The 17,294-nt window shown below is 44.4% G+C and overlaps 1 protein-coding gene across 1 annotated transcript in view; it reads left to right on the top strand.

Moving 5' to 3' along the window:
* LOC126278231 (serine/threonine-protein phosphatase 6 regulatory ankyrin repeat subunit A) overlaps positions 1–17,294 on the top strand; it is a 944,107-nt gene that overhangs the window by 732,267 nt on the left and 194,546 nt on the right. Inside the window, exons 16-17 of the mRNA XM_049978210.1 lie at positions 2,592–2,791; positions 9,500–9,697. Of these exons, the coding sequence (XP_049834167.1) occupies positions 2,592–2,791; positions 9,500–9,697 (398 nt within the window). The remainder of the gene's footprint in view (positions 1–2,591; positions 2,792–9,499; positions 9,698–17,294) is intronic.

Below are 17,294 nucleotides of genomic sequence, written 5' to 3'. Positions count from 1 at the left end.
ATCATTGACGTCGGTTTGCAGTAGGGTTTTGGAGCATATACTGTATTCAAACATTATGAATCACCTCGAAGGGAACGATCTATTGACACGTAATCAGCATGGCTTCAGAAAACATCGCTCTTGTGCAACGCAGCTAGCTCTTTATTCGCACGAAGTAATGGTCGCTATCGACAGGGGATCTCAAGTTGATTCCGTATTTCTAGGTTTCCGGAAAGCTTTTGACACCGTTCCTCACAAGCGACTTCTAATCAAGCGGCGGAGCTATGGGGTATCTTCTCAGTTGTGCGACTGGATTCGTGATTTCCTGTCAGGAAGGTCGCAGTTCGTAGTAATACACGGCAAATCATCGAGTAAAACTGAAGTGATATCAGGTGTTCCCCAGGGAAGCGTCCTGGGACCTCTGCTGTTCCTGATCTATATAAATGACCTGGGTGACAATCTGAGCAGTTCTCTTAGATTGTTCACAGATGATACTGTAATTTACCGTCTAGTAAGGTCATCCGAAGACCAGTATCAGTTGCAAAGCGATTTAGAAAAGATTGCTGTATGGTGTGTCAGGTGGCAGTTGATGCTAAATAACGAAAAGTGTGAGGTGATCCACATGAGTTCCAAAAGAAATCCGTTGGAATTCGATTACTCGATAAATAGTTCAGTTCCCAAGGCTGTCAATGCAACTAAGTACCTGGGTGTTAAAATTACGAACAACTTCAGTTGGAAGGACCACACAGATAATATCGTCGGGAAGGCGAGCCAAAGGTTGCGTTTCATTGGCAGGACACTTAGAAGATACAACAAGTCCACTAAAGAGACAGCTTACACTACACTCGTTCGTCCTCTGTTAGAATATTGCTGCGCGGTGTGGGATCCTTACCAGGTGGGATTGACGGAGGACATCGAAAGGGTGCAAAAAAGGGCAGCTCGTTTTGTATTATCACGTTATAGGGGAGAGAGTGTGGCAGATATGATACACGAGTTGGGATGGAAGTCATTACAGCATAGACGTTTCTCGTCGCGGCGAGACCTTCTTACGAAATTTCAGTCACCAACTTTCTCTTCCGAATGCGAAAATATTTTGTTGAGCCCAACCTACATAGGTAGGAATGATCATCAAAATAAAATAAGAGAAATCAGAGCTCGAACAGAAAGGTTTAGGTGTTCGTTTTTCCCGCTCGCTGTTCGGGAGTGGAATAGTAGAGAGATAGTATGATTGTGGTTCGATGAACCCTCTGCCAAGCACTTAAATGTGAATTGCAGAGTAGTCATGTAGATGTAGATCCTCAGATATGTGCCCTCTGGACTTTTTTGTGTTGGGAGAGATGCGCAACCTTTTTTGCGCAACTCCTGTTGCATCAGAAGAGGATCTGGTTGCCCGCGTAGTAGCAGCGGCAGGAACAATACAGGACACTCCTGGGGTTGTTGCCCGTGTCAGACAGAACATGATCCGAGGGTGTAACCTTTGATTACGTGTCAATGGAGGCATTTTCGAAAATCTACTGTAATAGAAATTGGGTTGTGTTCATGTGTTGTCTCTTTGTCATAAAAATGGGGAAGCGTTTGTTGGATTAATTACTTTGTCGACAGAGAAATCTTGCTCTGTGTTGTGTATATAGTTCGGCGTAGTCAGCGCGGACACAACTTTCCCACTAGAGCGCGCCCCGCTAAACACAACAGCGCAGGCGCAGAGCTCTTCCGTTTCCGCACTACAAGGTGGCCCTGCCTTAGAGACGAACCAAATTCTGCTTCCGTCGATCCACATATTAATATGTAACGCAGCCAATGAGATTGCTGCTAACGTAGAACCTTTTCTCCTCATGGATCACACTCGCGCAGTGATACATGAACGCACGAGGTATTATAACGAGTGTACAGACCTCTAATTAGTCAGTCTGCATTAGTCTGTAGTCAAGTTTCAGTCTGCGCCTAAAAAGTTTATCATATTCCTGTACATAGCCACGAAGATAAATGAATAGACAGTTTGTCAATTACCAGAGATATGTGAGAATAAGATTAACGTACCAAGACCAAAGGAACTTCAGATTGCCAATTTTAAACAGCATCCAGAATCAAGTTATGTAATGTCTATGATTTTTATTATTTTAATAAATGTGTGTGAAAATTAATCAAGCTCTGTTTAAAGTTAGTCACCGTCAATCTACTACTCTAAGCGTGCAAGTGGCATTTCTATTGTCTGACCTAACGGCAGAAGATAAACACGCCACAAGACCACAAGACATATTCCTGACACTCGCCTACTTCGTTAGAGCGACAAGTCAAATAATTTGACTGTGTGTGTACCGAAGGTCTTACAGTACGCACACCACACTCTGTCAGTTTAAATACTCCTCATAGGAAAAAATGACATTGGGTGAAAATATTGGTTTTGATGTCCCCTACAACCTCCTAGAGTTTGTCGGTTTAAATACTTTTTCACCCTGTATAAAAGCAAAACAGATCCTATCACCATTCTCTCGTCAAAGGCCTCTACACTATTGCTCTATGGGAAAGCCCATATCCGGGTCCAGTAGGGTGAAGAAACTGCACTCTTTCACGCTCACTGTGTCACTGCTGCAGCGGCTGTTTCCTTTTGGCAGAGACGGTGCGCGAGCTGCTGATCCACGTGCCGGCGACAGTGAAGTCGGACCCGCCAGCGGGCAGTAGCCTGGTGGGCGAGTTGGGGAACGAGTCAGGCATGACACCGCTCCACCTGGCCGCCTACTCGGGCAACGAGAACGTGGTGCGCCTGCTCCTCAACTCGGCAGGAGTCCAAGTCGACGCCGCCACCACCGAGAACGTGAGTTCAGCCGCCGCTCCACCAGTCCGGATTACAGTTCAATTCTTTTATCTTGGCGGTTCGCGCATGCCCGCCCAGACGCGGGAGATTGCTGCGTTGCCAGTTGCACGCGCCAAGCAAACTTACGTTTAGGGGGGAGCGCGCAGTTTATGAAGTAAAGCCACCACGGCCGCATTATGCCTTTCGCTGCTACAGTGACGTACTCCCCGCATTCCGCGCTGTGCGCCATTTTGTCATCACTGCACTGCTCGCCTGTACAGACACATGGTGTTTCGACTGCTTTGACACACTTATCATTCGATTTCACCGAAACTATTTGGCCCAAAAATTTGATTTTTACACGTCCTCTTGACTGAAACTTTCCCCCCATAAATGACTTAATTGTGTTTCGATGTTCAACGCAGTTATTGTGCAGCATTAAATGTAGTAAACCACTGCACGAAATTTTGAAGAGTTTACAGAGGTAAAAGTCCATAGCGTATACTTTCTATATGGTTGATTTCAGTTGCTACTAGAAATTTTAAAAAATTACATTCAAACGAATAAAATTCACGAAGTAAGACACTTCGATATTGTTTTTAAATAAAGAAAATATTAAGCATTGAATAAGGTTTGAATTTTTTTTTTTAGGAAAATCTCATTTTGTTCGTTGCTCGGGGCGGACGTCGCAAGACACCGGTTTAAGTTCGTCGTTGGTCGATTAACTCAGTTTTTTTTTTTTATTATTATTACAGAGGGCTGCTAACCCTCTGACCTAACTTGCTGAGCTACCGTGTCCGCTTCTTTTGTTCGTTGCGCCTGCTCGGGGCGGACGTCGTAAGACATATGTTTACGTTCGTTGATGATCGATTAACTCAGTTTTTTTTATTACAGAGGGCACGCAACCCTCTGACCGAACACGCGCTGAGCTATCGTGCTGGCTTAGAAGCCAAACACTTTAACCATTACACTAACGCAGCTCATCATTCAATGTACTTCCTGGAGGACTTTAAACTGAGACGCAAAATACCGACAAACACTGTTGGTGTGACTATGAATTACTCACGTTTAGTCAAAGTACAATAGGAAATAAACAATCACAGCTGTTTTTTATTGCGAAAAAGCGGTTAGTGAGAATGATACAAACACCATTCCTTGGTGTCACCTGAATTAGGAGGCTTATTTCTTGTTTGGTTTAACTAATTAATAGAATTTGAAGCAATTGGTATAAAGACTGCTTTTTCCAAACTTTCTATAAAAGAAATTCTGCTATCAAGACATTGCTTTCCTTCAGGTATTTTATTTATGACTGAACGTTTGTAAAACTGAAGACACTCGTCCGTGCTCTGCACTGCAGTCGAGCTCTGGCAACGTCGTTCTCTGTTCATTGGCTGACTGTGTTTTGTGACGTCAGATGCGCAGAACGAACCTAAACTCGGCTGCCGTCATAAATGACTCGCACTTTAGTGCTGGCACGGCCAGCCTCAACAACGGGGAGGCCTTCACAATGTCATCTGCTAGGCTGGCACTCCCACCTCTGCCTGTAGCCAATGCAGGAATTTTTTTTTCAATGTTTGCAAAACACACTGTTTCATCCAGAAACCTCATTGACTTCCTACTACTGTACTTTCCGAAGTACAAAATTTTTGCTGTGTAATTCAACAAGTTAATACCATGTTTTCAAATAAATGAAACTGTGTTGTAGTTCAGCCTCCATGGACCGTTCCAAAGTTAATGAAGTTTTATTCACAGGTGACTCATATTGTTCATCATATACCACTGCATGCGTTGCGTTCAGAATATAACGGGAATTTTCGCTATCTGGAAACAGTTTCATTTTTCGTCCACATCAATATAACCCTATCGAAATAGTCCCCATACGCGTATGCCAGCACTTTTTCCAATACCAGAAAGGCTTCTGGAGCTCTAGCTTTGAGACAGTTTTTTTGCTCTCTCAACGACGTGTTTTCAATCCTAGCCACGCATGTGAAAAGACGTTCCTGAAAGGTTGTCCTTATTTTTACGAACTGAAAAACGTTGCATAGACCGTATTTTGCGAATATGTAGGATGGGACATCGTGACCATATTGGTTTTGGCCAAAACTTCGCTAATAATCAATGAGGAGTGATCAGGTGCAACATCGTTGTCCTTAAACCATGGACTGTTTTTCCACAATGTCGGGTGTGTCTCATTATCTTTCGGGTTGCTTCACGCAAGCCATGTTGAACTTGTAAACAGTCAAATGTCCCCTTAGATAAATTATAAATGACTATGCTTAAACTGACACACAATATTTTTTAGCGCAACGCAATCTGACTTTTAATAATCCCTACAAAAGAATGGCCCTGACTAACAATAACTTATACCTTTCATGAATCACTTACCTCACAAAAATCTTCATTACTCAAACTACTGCAATACAACGAGCGCCAATACTGCCAGATAAATAAAAGATCTAACTACTGAAGGCACTAACTACTGATAGGCATAGTTAGCAAATGAGAGATTTTGATAGAGAACAAACAATGTATTTACCTTAACAGTTTTCAAAAGTAATTATATAAAGTTCATGACATCCAGTCTTGCAAATTTACTGTCTCTCCTTGACACACGTCCAGATCATCCGCTCTCAAAACTCCGCCATCTCTCTCCCAACATCTACCACTGCTGGCGGCTCACCTCCAACTGAGCAACACTACACGCTGTTATCAGCCAACTGCCCAACACTACAATAGCATATACTCCAACAATGCAAACCAGCCACAGACTGCACACAGCACAGCCAGTGATTTTCATACTGAGCGCTATGTGGCATTACCAATATAAAAACCTAAACAGCCTACTTACAACAGTACTGCTTATTGATCACGAGATCTTGCGGCAACAACTCATTGTGCACTACGGCACTAAAATCAAAGAACATAATCAACATGACTTAGACCACCGCACTTGTCAAGTTTTTTCAGACTCGACGACGTTTAGCGACTCATGCGCAACTTTCATTCCTTACTGTTATTGTTCGAAATTCAACAGTTTTTCAACATATTTTCCTGTCACACTTTCTTTGCCTTCAAGGCATGACCCAGTTGCCAACATCATCAGCGACTTCGCTTATTGTGGTCTGACGATCGTTCACGCTCATTTCTTAAACCTTTTCCAGAGTTTCATACAGTCAACTCCAACGTTTTCGCGACCTTGTTCTAAATGCTTGTTTTATTCTTAGTAGACCAAACTAAAGCAAGATTTAAAATTTTAAAACTTTTCTACGGTTCGTATCGCTCTTATAGCGGAATATTATACTAATTCTCTGAGACACTTTTAAAGAAAATACGAGGATTGGAACTTAACTAGGGCCAACTATTTATTCACAACCCATGCAAAAGAGTTACATGTTTGGATCTGTTACTGTCCCTCAAGTAGTCATCAGTAGTCCTTTCTAATAGTCAGGTTGTGCCACATTTATTTTCTTATCAGTTCTATTCAGAGCTTCTCATTAGTTATGTGAGCCACCTACCCAATGTTCCCCATTCTTCTGGGGTAACACATTTCAAAAGCTGCTATTCTCTTTTTTGTCTAAACTGTTTATCGTCCGTGTTTCACTTCTATACATGGCTACACTCCGTACAGCTATTTTCAGAAAAGATTTCCTATCACTTAAATCTGTGTTCTGTGTTAACAAAATTATCGCCTTCAGAATCGCATTTCTTGCCATTGACAGTCTCCTCAACCATCAGTTATTTTGCTGCCCAAATAGCAAAACACACCTACTACTTTAAATCTCTCATTTACTAATCTAATTCCCTCACCTCATTTAATTCAAATACATTCAGTTACCCTTGTTTGGTTTTTGCTGATATTCATCTTACATCCTCTTTTCAAGACACCGTCCTTTCCGTTCAACTGCTTTTCCAACTCCTTTACTTCCTCTTACAGAATTATAATGTCATCGGCAAACCTCAAAGTTTTTATTTCTTCCCCCTGAAATTAAATTTCTACTTCAAATTTCTCTTCTGTATCCTTTGCTGCTTGTGCAACGCAGACATTGAATAACGTCGTGGATACGCTACCTTCTCAATCACTGCTTCCTTTTTATGCCCCTCGACTCTTATAATTGCCGTCTGGTTTTTGTACAGGTTGTAAATAGCCTTTCGCTCCCTGTATTTTACCCCTACTACCTCCAGAATTTCAAAGAGTATTCGAGCCAACAATGCCAAAAGCCTTATCTAAGCCCACAAATGCTATGAACGTAGGTTTTCCTTTTGTTAACCTATCTTCTAAGATAGTCGTAGTAGGAGTCTTGATTCTTACATTTCTCTGGAATCCAAACTTATCCTCCCGAGGTTAACTTTTATCAGTTTTTTTCCATTATTCTGTAAAGAGTTGGTGTTAGTATTTTGCAACTGTGATTTATTAAACCGATAGCTCGGTAATTTTCACATCTGTTATCATCCGCATTCATTGGAACTGGATACCCTCGTAGTCTAAGGGTAATTCGCCTGTCTTCCCGTCACATAAGGACAAAATTTTGTCACATTTGTGTGACGTACTCCAGTAGCAGTAACGTTTGCAAATGACCTTTAAATCGTCTTGTAAATGTCTCCTTAGTCTTCTGACCGTCGTCATCATCCTCTTGCAACCCAAAGTTGATTTATTAATTTTGAAGTAAGTTAATAATTTGGGCGGCTGGTCACATTTTCACAGCGGTTGGCACGGTGAGTTAGTGACACACAGCAGGGAGAGGTAGCAACGGTAGAACTTATACGAGAGGCGTTTGAAAAGTCTGTGCAAAAATAAAAAATACTTACGCATTTGCGGTAAACCTTTTTCATTTTTAGACATAGTCTCCTTTCAGACTTATACACTTCGTCCAACGCTGATCTAATAGGAACTGTCGAAGTCTGCAAAATAGCTATTAGTTGCTGCAATCACATCCTCGTTTGAATAAAATGTTTGTCCCGCCAGCCATTTCTTCGAATTGGGGAACAAATAGTAGTCCGAGGGAGCAGAGTCTGAAGAACAGAGGGGAGGTGACACGAGTTGGAATCCTATTTCCATTAATTTTGTGACCACAACTGCTAAGGTGTGTGTGGTGGTGGATTGTCGTGATGGGAAAGCACATTTTTGCGGTCCAATCGCCGGGGTTTTTCTTGCAGCTCGGTTTTCAAAGGGTCCAAAAACGATGGATAATATGCACCATTAATAGTTTTACCCTTTTCCAGAAAGTTGATGAGGATTATCCCTTGCGAATCCCAAAACACAATCGCCATAGCCTTTCCGGCCGAAGGAATAGTCTTTGCCTTTTTTGGTGCAGATTCTCCCTTGGTAACCAATTGTTTAGATTGTTGTTTGGTCTCAGGAGTATACTAACGTACCCATGTTTCATCCGCAGTGACGAAACGGCTCTTTAAGTCCTGCACATTCTTCCTGAACAGCTGCAAACCATCCTTGCAACACTTCCCACGATTCCATTTTTGGTCAAGAGTGAGCAATCGTGGAAGCAAGCCATCTCGCAAATAGCTTTCTCCTGTCCAAATGTTTATGCAAAATATTATGTACCCATTCATTCGAGATACCCACAGCACTAGCAATCTCACGCACCTTAATTTTTCTGTCATCCATCACCATATCATGGATTTTATCAATGATTTCTGGAGTCGTAACCTCTACAGGGCGTCCAGAACGTTCACCATCACTTGTGCCCATTTGGCCTCTCCGAAAATTTTGAAACCACGTATAAACTGTTTTAGTCAAAGGTGCAGAGTCATCGTAATGTTTATCAAGCTCACTTTAGTCTACTGAGCCGCTTTACCTTTCAAAAAGTAATATTTCATCATCACACGAAATTCTTGTTCATCCATTTTTTGACAGTCACCTGACTTCCTTGTTTCACACGAATGCCAGACACAAAGAAATTGACCAATATGGCTGAAACTTGGTGTGCGTTCTTTCCAAAGATGCTACTAACTAAACGTGACTTCGAAACGTGCCGTTGGTGCCATCTCTTGGACTATGCAGGGACTTTTCAAACGCCCCTCGTATAGAGTCTTCATAATACTCATCTTTTATTCTTCTTTGTTGTAAGATGTAGGCTAGTATTCCATTCTCAAATGCAAGTTTGTTCACTGGTCTACAGGTTGCTCGACCTCATTTTCTTATTTAAATAATAGTATGAACACTGGTGGACCTACTGTTGTTGAATAGATATATTTTCAGTTATTTCACTTCATAATACAAATCAACATCAACCACCATGTTAGCACAACACACGTAACTTTTATTTCACCTTCGCATTTCAAACTCGTAGTACGAATTGCCCAAAGATAAAGATTTACTTCTAAGAAAATGTAGCAAAGAAATTACTATCACCTATCGATCTATCTGTGCAAAATCATCTTTGAAACATATTGTTGAAAAATTAAGTACAAATAATTGTTTCGCTCTGCTTATATTTTTAAAAAGCCCATAATCTTCATCGTACTTACATTAAATGCTTACATATATTTTGACGTCTATACATTTTCGATTAAGTATATGGTAGTGGATTTCTTGGTTTTGAATCTTCAACTTGGGAATCGGTCATTTCATATGTTCGATAATCGGTTAGTACATTTATCTCACTATAATCAATTTTATTACAGTGTAGTTGCACATTTTTTTTATTATTTGGCGTTCTGTGCACGTGAGTCGGCTGCGCGCTGTGTTGTGACGTCAAGTGGCGCGCCTTGCAGGGCTACAACCCGCTGCACCTGGCGTGCTTCGGCGGCCACATCACGGTGGTGGGGCTGTTGGTGAGCCGCGCCGCCGACCTGCTGCAGAGCGGCGACAAGCACGGCAAGACGGGGCTCCACATCGCCGCCATGCACGGCCACTTCCAGATGTGCGAGGTGCTGCTGGGCCAGGGCGCAGAGATCAACGCCCCGGACAAGGTAGGAGAGCGCCTGCAGCCCGGGTGCGCGGGGGAGAAAATTCATCAGCTAGGAGCACGTAGCACTAAGGAAACAGGCAAAACGCGATAATTAACCACCTGCAATGAAAACTGCACACATGGTAGCTGTAATTTAGTGACTATACCGTGATCAAAAAGTCGGTATAAATTTGAAAACTTAATAAACCACGGAATAATGTAGATACAGAGGTATAAATTGACACACGTGCTCGGAATGACATGGGGGTTTTATTATAACAAAAAAAAAAACACAAAGTTCACAAAATGGCCGACAGATGGCGCTGGACAGCAAAACGTGCATGACAATCGTGTGTAAAAGGAGCTGTAATGAGAGAGAATGAGACCGCATGTGGCAAGCTCCAAACTTTCGCACTTCCTATTAACTATGTCCATCTGATTGGCTCCTTTCTTTCCCACCGTCCTTCCTATGTCGCCATCGACAACACGGATTCCTACACCTTTTTCCCCTCTGCCGGTGTGCCCCAGGGTTCCGTCCTCTCCTCTCCCCTCTTCTCTACCTCTTGTATATGGTGGACATGCCGCCGCCTTCACCCCCCATTCACCTTCTCCACTACGCCGATGACACTGCCTTCCTTTCCCTTGCCCCCACCCTGCAGCTCTCCCAACACCTTCTACAATCCCAAGTTGACCGGTTCACCACTTGGTGCAACCAGTGGTTGCTTAAGGTCAATTCTGCCAAATCCCAGGCGATCATAGTAGGCAAAACCACTCCTTCCCTCCGCCTCCTCGACTTCTACATCACCATCTCTGGCCGTCCTATCGCCCTAACCCCACCCTTAAGTACCTTGGCGTAACCCTTGACCGTCGCCTCTCCTGGACCCCCCACCTCCGGGCGATCCAAGCCAAGGCATGCTCCCGCCTCTGTCTGCTCAAACTCCTCTCTGGCCGAATTTGGGGTCTGGACCCCTCTACCATACCTATAAATCCCTCATTCGCCCTATCCTTTGCTATTCCCACACTGCCTGGATCTCCGTTCCCCCTACCTTTTACAAATCCCCATGTTCTTCACCTCGCCTATAGTATCCGTCTCCCCTCCCCCACGCAGATCCTGTACGACCAAATTCCCTTCCCCCACCTCCTCCTCTTCCTCAAACAGATACGGATCCTCTACACCTCCCGAAAACTCTAATCCTCCTCACCCGCTGGTCTCTCCCATCCTCTCCCACCCCTGTCCACTGCCGCACCTGTACTTCCATGTCCCCCCTGCTCTCCGTATCTCCACTCTCCACACCCTCTACGTAGGTGGCTTCCGCCAGCTCCCCCTCCCTAATGATGTCCTCCTCCCCTCCATCTAGCCCTCCTACCAACTCTGATTCTCCCTCTCTCTTCCTGTGTGTGTTTCCTTTGGGCATCCTCTCTCCCTTCTCTCCCCCTTCCCTCCCTCCACCCTTTCTCCCGACTCCTCCCCCGGGCTTCCCTACCCCCATCCCTCTAATCCTCCTCCCATCTCTCCCTCCCCCTCACCCCTCTTCCCCCCTTGGCAGGTCCCTGGACTCGCACACATTACGTGGACATTCGCGCACCGGAGATCATCGCCATCAGTTTCTCGTGTGTGTGTGCCGTCGTGCTTGTGTTAGTGTTCACCGTCACACTCCTATGTTCACCTGTGCCGTTGAACCATCAGTTTGTGCGCCGTGCCAACGTGTTCCAGTGTAATTTTACCCGTCACTCTAACTATTAATGTACCTTCTTACTGTTTTTTCTCCTCGGAAAATCCAAGGCTGAAGAGCAGCGTACGATGCTGCTGCCAGCCTACCTATGTATTTGTATAGGTATGAAAATTACAATAAAGGAAGAAAAAAAAAGGAGAGAGAATCAGATGCGCCAGCAGTCGCAGCATGTTGACGTTACCTGAAAAGGCGCTTTTATTGAAGCTGTACTATCACAATGGGGAATGTGCTAGTTCAGCGTTACGATCCTATCGCCATAGGAAGGGGATTGGAACGGATAAATGTCCATTGACAAATGCAGCTGTGGCGAGAATGATTTCGAAGTTCGAAGCCACAGGTTGTTTAGACGATGGACCCCGTAGTGGCCTACCGAGCACAAGGCGTAATACTGCTGAGACAGTTCAGGAAGAAATGGAGACTGTAACGGGTTCGTCTATGCACGGGGATGTCAGCGCTCGGGCAGTCGCACGTCGCACCGGCATTCCATACACTACTGTTTGGTTGGCACTGAAGCGTACAAAATCCATCGGTATCATGAACTGTTACCTAGCGATTTAGTGAATCGGAGGGCATTTGCGGTGTGGGCGTTTCAAAAGATGGCGGAAGATGACGATTGGTTGAGTAACGTATTGTGGACCGCCGAAGCTCATTTCACGCTCCGAGGGTCTGTCAACGCCCACAACTGCAGAATGTGGGCTACCGAAAATCCAAGAACTGTCATGGAAACTGCACTGCACGACGAGAAAGTCACGGTATGGGTTGGATTTACCTCATCTACCGTTATCGGGCCTTTTTTCTTCGAGGAAGTGCGTGATTCTGGTTTTGTAACTGCTACTGTGACGGGTGAGAGGTACGCCGATATGTTACAGAATCGCATCATCCGCAGCCTGGCTGATAAACACCTGCTGGAACATACGATGTTTTTGCAGGATGGCGCTCCACCCCATATTGCTGGACGCGTGAAAGATCTCTTGCGCGCGTCGTTTGGTGGTGATCTTGTGTTCAGCGGCCACTTTCGTCAAGCTTGGTCTGTGCGACTATTGGCTTTGGGGTTACCTGAAGTCGCAAGTGTATCGTGATCGACCGATGCTGAAAGACAACATCCGACGCCAATGCCTCACCATAACTCCAGACATGCTGTACAGTGCTGTTCACAACATTATTGTTCGACTACAGCTATTGTTGAGGAATGATGGCTGACATATTGAGCATTTCCTGTAAAGAACATAATCTTTGCTTTGTCTTACTTTGTTATGCTAATTATTGCTATTCTGATCAGATGAATCGCCATCTGTCGGACTTTTTTGAACTTTTGTATTTTTTTGGTTCTAATAAAACCCCATGTCATTCCAAGCATGTGTGTCAACTTTTACCTCTATCTACATTATTCCGTGATTTATTCAGTTTTCAAATCTATACTGACTTTTTGATCACCCGGTATTATTTCATTATCATAATATTACGACCTTTGCATTCTCTGCCCTCTTACTTACACACATCGTAGTGTAGCTTTTATGGAATGAACTGCACGGTTGTAGACGTTGGGCACCACTTATTACATTACATCAATGATGAGAAGAGTAATGAGTCTCGATAGAATAACTGCAAAGCTACACACTGAGGTGACAAGTCGTGTGATGGTGATGTACACATACACTGATCGCAGTCGTATGGGTTACACAAGGTACAAAAGGGCAGCGAATTGCCGAAGCTCCCATTTGTGCTCAGGCGATTCATTTGAAAAGGTATCCCACTCGATTAAGGTTTCACAACGGCATTTAACACACTTTGAACGGGGTATGGTAGTTGGAGCTAAGCGCAAGGGACATTTCATTTCAGAAATCGTTAAGGAATTCAATATTTGGTGATCCACAGCGTCAAGAGTGCGCCTCACAGCACGAAAAACCCAGTGGCCGACGGTCTTCACTTAACGACCGCGAGCAGCGGCGTTTACGTGGATTTTTCGGTGCTAACAGATAAGCAACTCTGCGTGAAATGCCCGCAGACATCAAGATGGGACGTGCGGTGGACGTTTCCGTTAGGACAGTGCGGCCAAATCTGGCGTTAATGGGCTATGGCAGCAGACGACCGACTCGAGCGCCTTTGCTAACAGCACGACGTCGCCTGCGGTGGCTCTACTGCGCTCGTCCCCATATCAGTTGGACCACAGACGACTGGGAGACCGAGGCCTGATGAGGTGAGTCCCAATATCAGTTGGTAAGAGATGGTGCTAGGGTTCGAGTGTGGCGCAGACTCGACGAAGCTACAGACCCAACTTTTCAACAAGGCACTGTGCAACTTGGTGGTGGCTCCATGGTGGAGTGGGCTATGTGTACATGGAATAGACTCGGTCCTCTGGTTAAAATGAACCGATCATTGACTAGAAATGGTTATTTTCGGCTACTTGGAGACTATTTGCAGCTATTTACAAAGTCCGTGTTTCCGAACAACGATGGAATTTTTATGGATGACAGTGCTCGATGTCACCAGGCCACAGTTGTCCTGGACTGATTTTAATGATATTCTGGACAATTCGATCCAATGATTTGGCCACCCAGGTCGCCCGACATGCATATTTGTGGTACGTAATCGAGAGATCAATTCGTACACAAAATCCTGCACCAGCAACACTCCCGCATTTATGGACGGCTACAGAGGCGGCATGGCTCAGTATTTCTGTAGGGGACTTCCAACCAACTGCTGAGTCCATGCCCCGTCGAGTTTCTACGCTTTGCCGGGCAAAAGGAAGACCGACACGATACTGAGAGGTGGCACATCTGTTCAAATGGATGACTTCAATGCCCAGCGTTGTCCAGGTATATATTTATTCCAATCTTCTATTAGTCCATCCCCTCCCTCTCTCTGTCCTCCTGTTTCCCTCTCCGTCTATCCATCTTTTCCTCATTTTCTCAACCCATTTTTTCTCCCCCTATCTGTGTCCGTCTTCCACTCTGTCTCTCTACACGTCTCCTCCTCTTCCCTCTCACGATACACCTCCCACTCTCTGTCCACCTCCTCCTGGCCCTCGCCTTGTCTATTCCTTCCTCCCCCCCCTCTCTCAACCTTCTCCTCCCTTCTTCTCCCTACCTCTGTCCATCTCATGTTACCCTATCCCTCTATTTAGCTCCTCCTCCTCCTGCTCCTCCCTCTCTTTACACCTCCTCCTCGCCCTTCTGTCTGTGTGTCTCCTCTTCCTTTTGTCTGTCCATCTCCTCCTCCTCCATCATTTCTCTCCATGTCCACCTCTTCCCTCTCCGTATTTTCTCCTACTCCTCCTCTCTCTGGTCGCCTTCTCCACCACCATATACATGTACATCTCCTCCTTCCCCCTTCTTGTCAGTCCAAATCCACCTCCCCCAACCTTCTCTGTCCATCACCCTCACCTGTAGCAGGTGGTTGGGGACTCTTATCCCCACACGGTTTATTTCGTGATAGTAACATATGTACTAAGTTTGGATGAAATCGATACAGCGGTTTAGAACGAGATTTGTATCCGTGGTTTAACCCATGTGCACACATCCCACACATACTTAACATATTTTATACATATCTGCACACAAATTTCACCTGTTTCTCAAACGAATTTCACCCTGCAGTTTCTTTTCCGCACCACTCATTCTTTGTAAGGTCTTATCTCTCGAAGTATGTGTCGTACAATGATACAATTTTACAACCACAAACCACATTCAGCAGCATACGTGAAATCAGTCTGCAAGATGTTTCGGGAACAGAGTTAGTCCTAAAGAAGTAATAAATTAAAACATTTGGCATCAAGCGGCAGTTTTTGAAGCTTTTCAGTGTTTACGACGTCATATCTCATGAAAATGGACGGCCGCTGTGACCGAGCGGTTCTAGGCGCTTCAGTGTGGAACCGCGCGACCGCTAGGGTCGCAGGTTCGAATCCTGCCTAGAGTATGGATGTGTGATGTCCTTAGGTTAGTTAGGTTTACGTAATTCTAAGTTCTAGGGGACTGATGACCTCAGATGTTAAGTCCCATAGTGCTCAGAGCCATTTGAACCTCATGAACTATGTGTCGTACGATGATAGCTTTGCAGTTTTCTGCTCGTGGATCACACTCGCGCAGTGATACCTGAACGTGTGTACAGACCTCCGATTAGTCAGTCTGCATTAGTCTATAGTCAAGTTTCAGTCTGCGCCTAATAAGTTTATCATATTCCTGTACATAGCCATGAAGAGAAATGTATAGACACTTTGTCAAGTATCAGAGATATGTGAGAATAAGATTAACGTACCAAGACCAAAGAAACTTCAGATTGTCAATTGTAAACAGCATCCAGAATCAAATTACGTAATATCTATGATTTTTATTCCTTTAATAAATGTGTGTGAAAATTAATCGAGTTCTGTTTAAAGTTGGTCACTGTCAATCTGCTACTCTAAGCGTGCCAGTGGCATTTCTGTCTGACCAAACGGCAGAAGATAAACACGCCACGGTAAGACCACGAAACATATTGCTGACACTCGCCTACTTCACTAGAGCAATAAGTCAAATAATCTGATGGTGTGTGTACTGAAGGTCTTACAGTACGCACACCACACCTTGCAAGCCAGAGGTTATAGCCATATTAATCTACAGAACGACATCTGTTCCTTTTCCCTTACTGTAAAAAGGACTGCCTTGCTGCGTATTGTAAAACTATATAGTTTCTGCCCCTCCCCACCCTCTCACTCCCATCTAATTTGTTAGACGTACTCCAAAAGCCAAACTATAAAATACTGATAAACATACTTATATGTTTTTTCTGATATTATGTAAAAGCTTCCACCTAATGTGACCTGTCTTAGTATGTAATGACGCTGTCAGACCCACGTTATCGTCGACTTTACTTAATACCATTTGCAGGCAATCTTTGCATCAAACCGAATGGAAACATTTCCACTGATTATCTAATTTAGATTCCAACTCTGATTGCACAAACTTTCCTTCCTTGCAGCTCTCCTCCACCACAGCGTCATCTCCTCTCAGAAATGGCCTGAGAAAATCGCTTTGTAATTCGAGAGAACCGCCTAACGAGCACTTCGCCAATGAGATATCGAACTCCGAGAACTCACATCGTCAGCCATTACGTCGCAAGAGATTCTACGTTTTAATGCGGACCATCGGCCGAAATGTATTAATGGCACGTATGTCCAGTTCTGTAAGCTCCTTCAGCATCAAACGAAATTGCATTGCGAAGATAGTGAATTAAGGCTTAGAGAACCAACATACTGTCTGCTGCTGAGACGAATGCACGCTCTAGGAAAGCCGCAGCAAGTGCGGTGTGCACTGTAACAAATATCTGCATCGGAATAACGAAGTGACTGGCAGCTATTTATTTACATGACAGATACCATAGCGAGATCTAATCACAAGGTCGGCTCCGTTACGCCTTCTGTTCTGTTCAACGTTGTCATACTGTAATCGCTCTGCTACCTCAGCTGCCAGTTGGCACGGTCAGTTGTAGACGACGCTTGTTACCAGTAACGAAACAACTGTCATTAGATTCCAATGTTTGCATAGTTTCTCTGTGCGATGTGTTTATTTTACGTGACATAATGTCCTAAACTATACTCCTGGAAATTGAAATAACAACACCATGAATTCATTGTCCCAGGAAAGGGAAACTTTATTGACACATTCCTGGGGTCAGATACATCACATGATCACACTGACAGAACCACAGGAACATGGACACAGGCAACATAGCATGCACAATGTCGGCACTAGTACAGTGTATATCCACCTTTCGCAGCAATGCAGGCTGCTATTCTCCCATGGAGACGATCGTAGAGATGCTGGATGTAGTCCTGTGGAATGGCTTGCCATGCCATTTCCATCTGGCGCCTCAGTTGGACCAGCGTTCGTGCTGGACGTGCAGACCGCG

Source organism: Schistocerca gregaria, chromosome 6, assembly GCF_023897955.1.
Source record: "Schistocerca gregaria isolate iqSchGreg1 chromosome 6, iqSchGreg1.2, whole genome shotgun sequence".
Taxonomy (NCBI): domain Eukaryota; kingdom Metazoa; phylum Arthropoda; class Insecta; order Orthoptera; family Acrididae; genus Schistocerca; species Schistocerca gregaria.
Note: the sequence above shows the minus strand (reverse complement) of the source record. Positions and strands in the feature narration are given on the sequence as shown.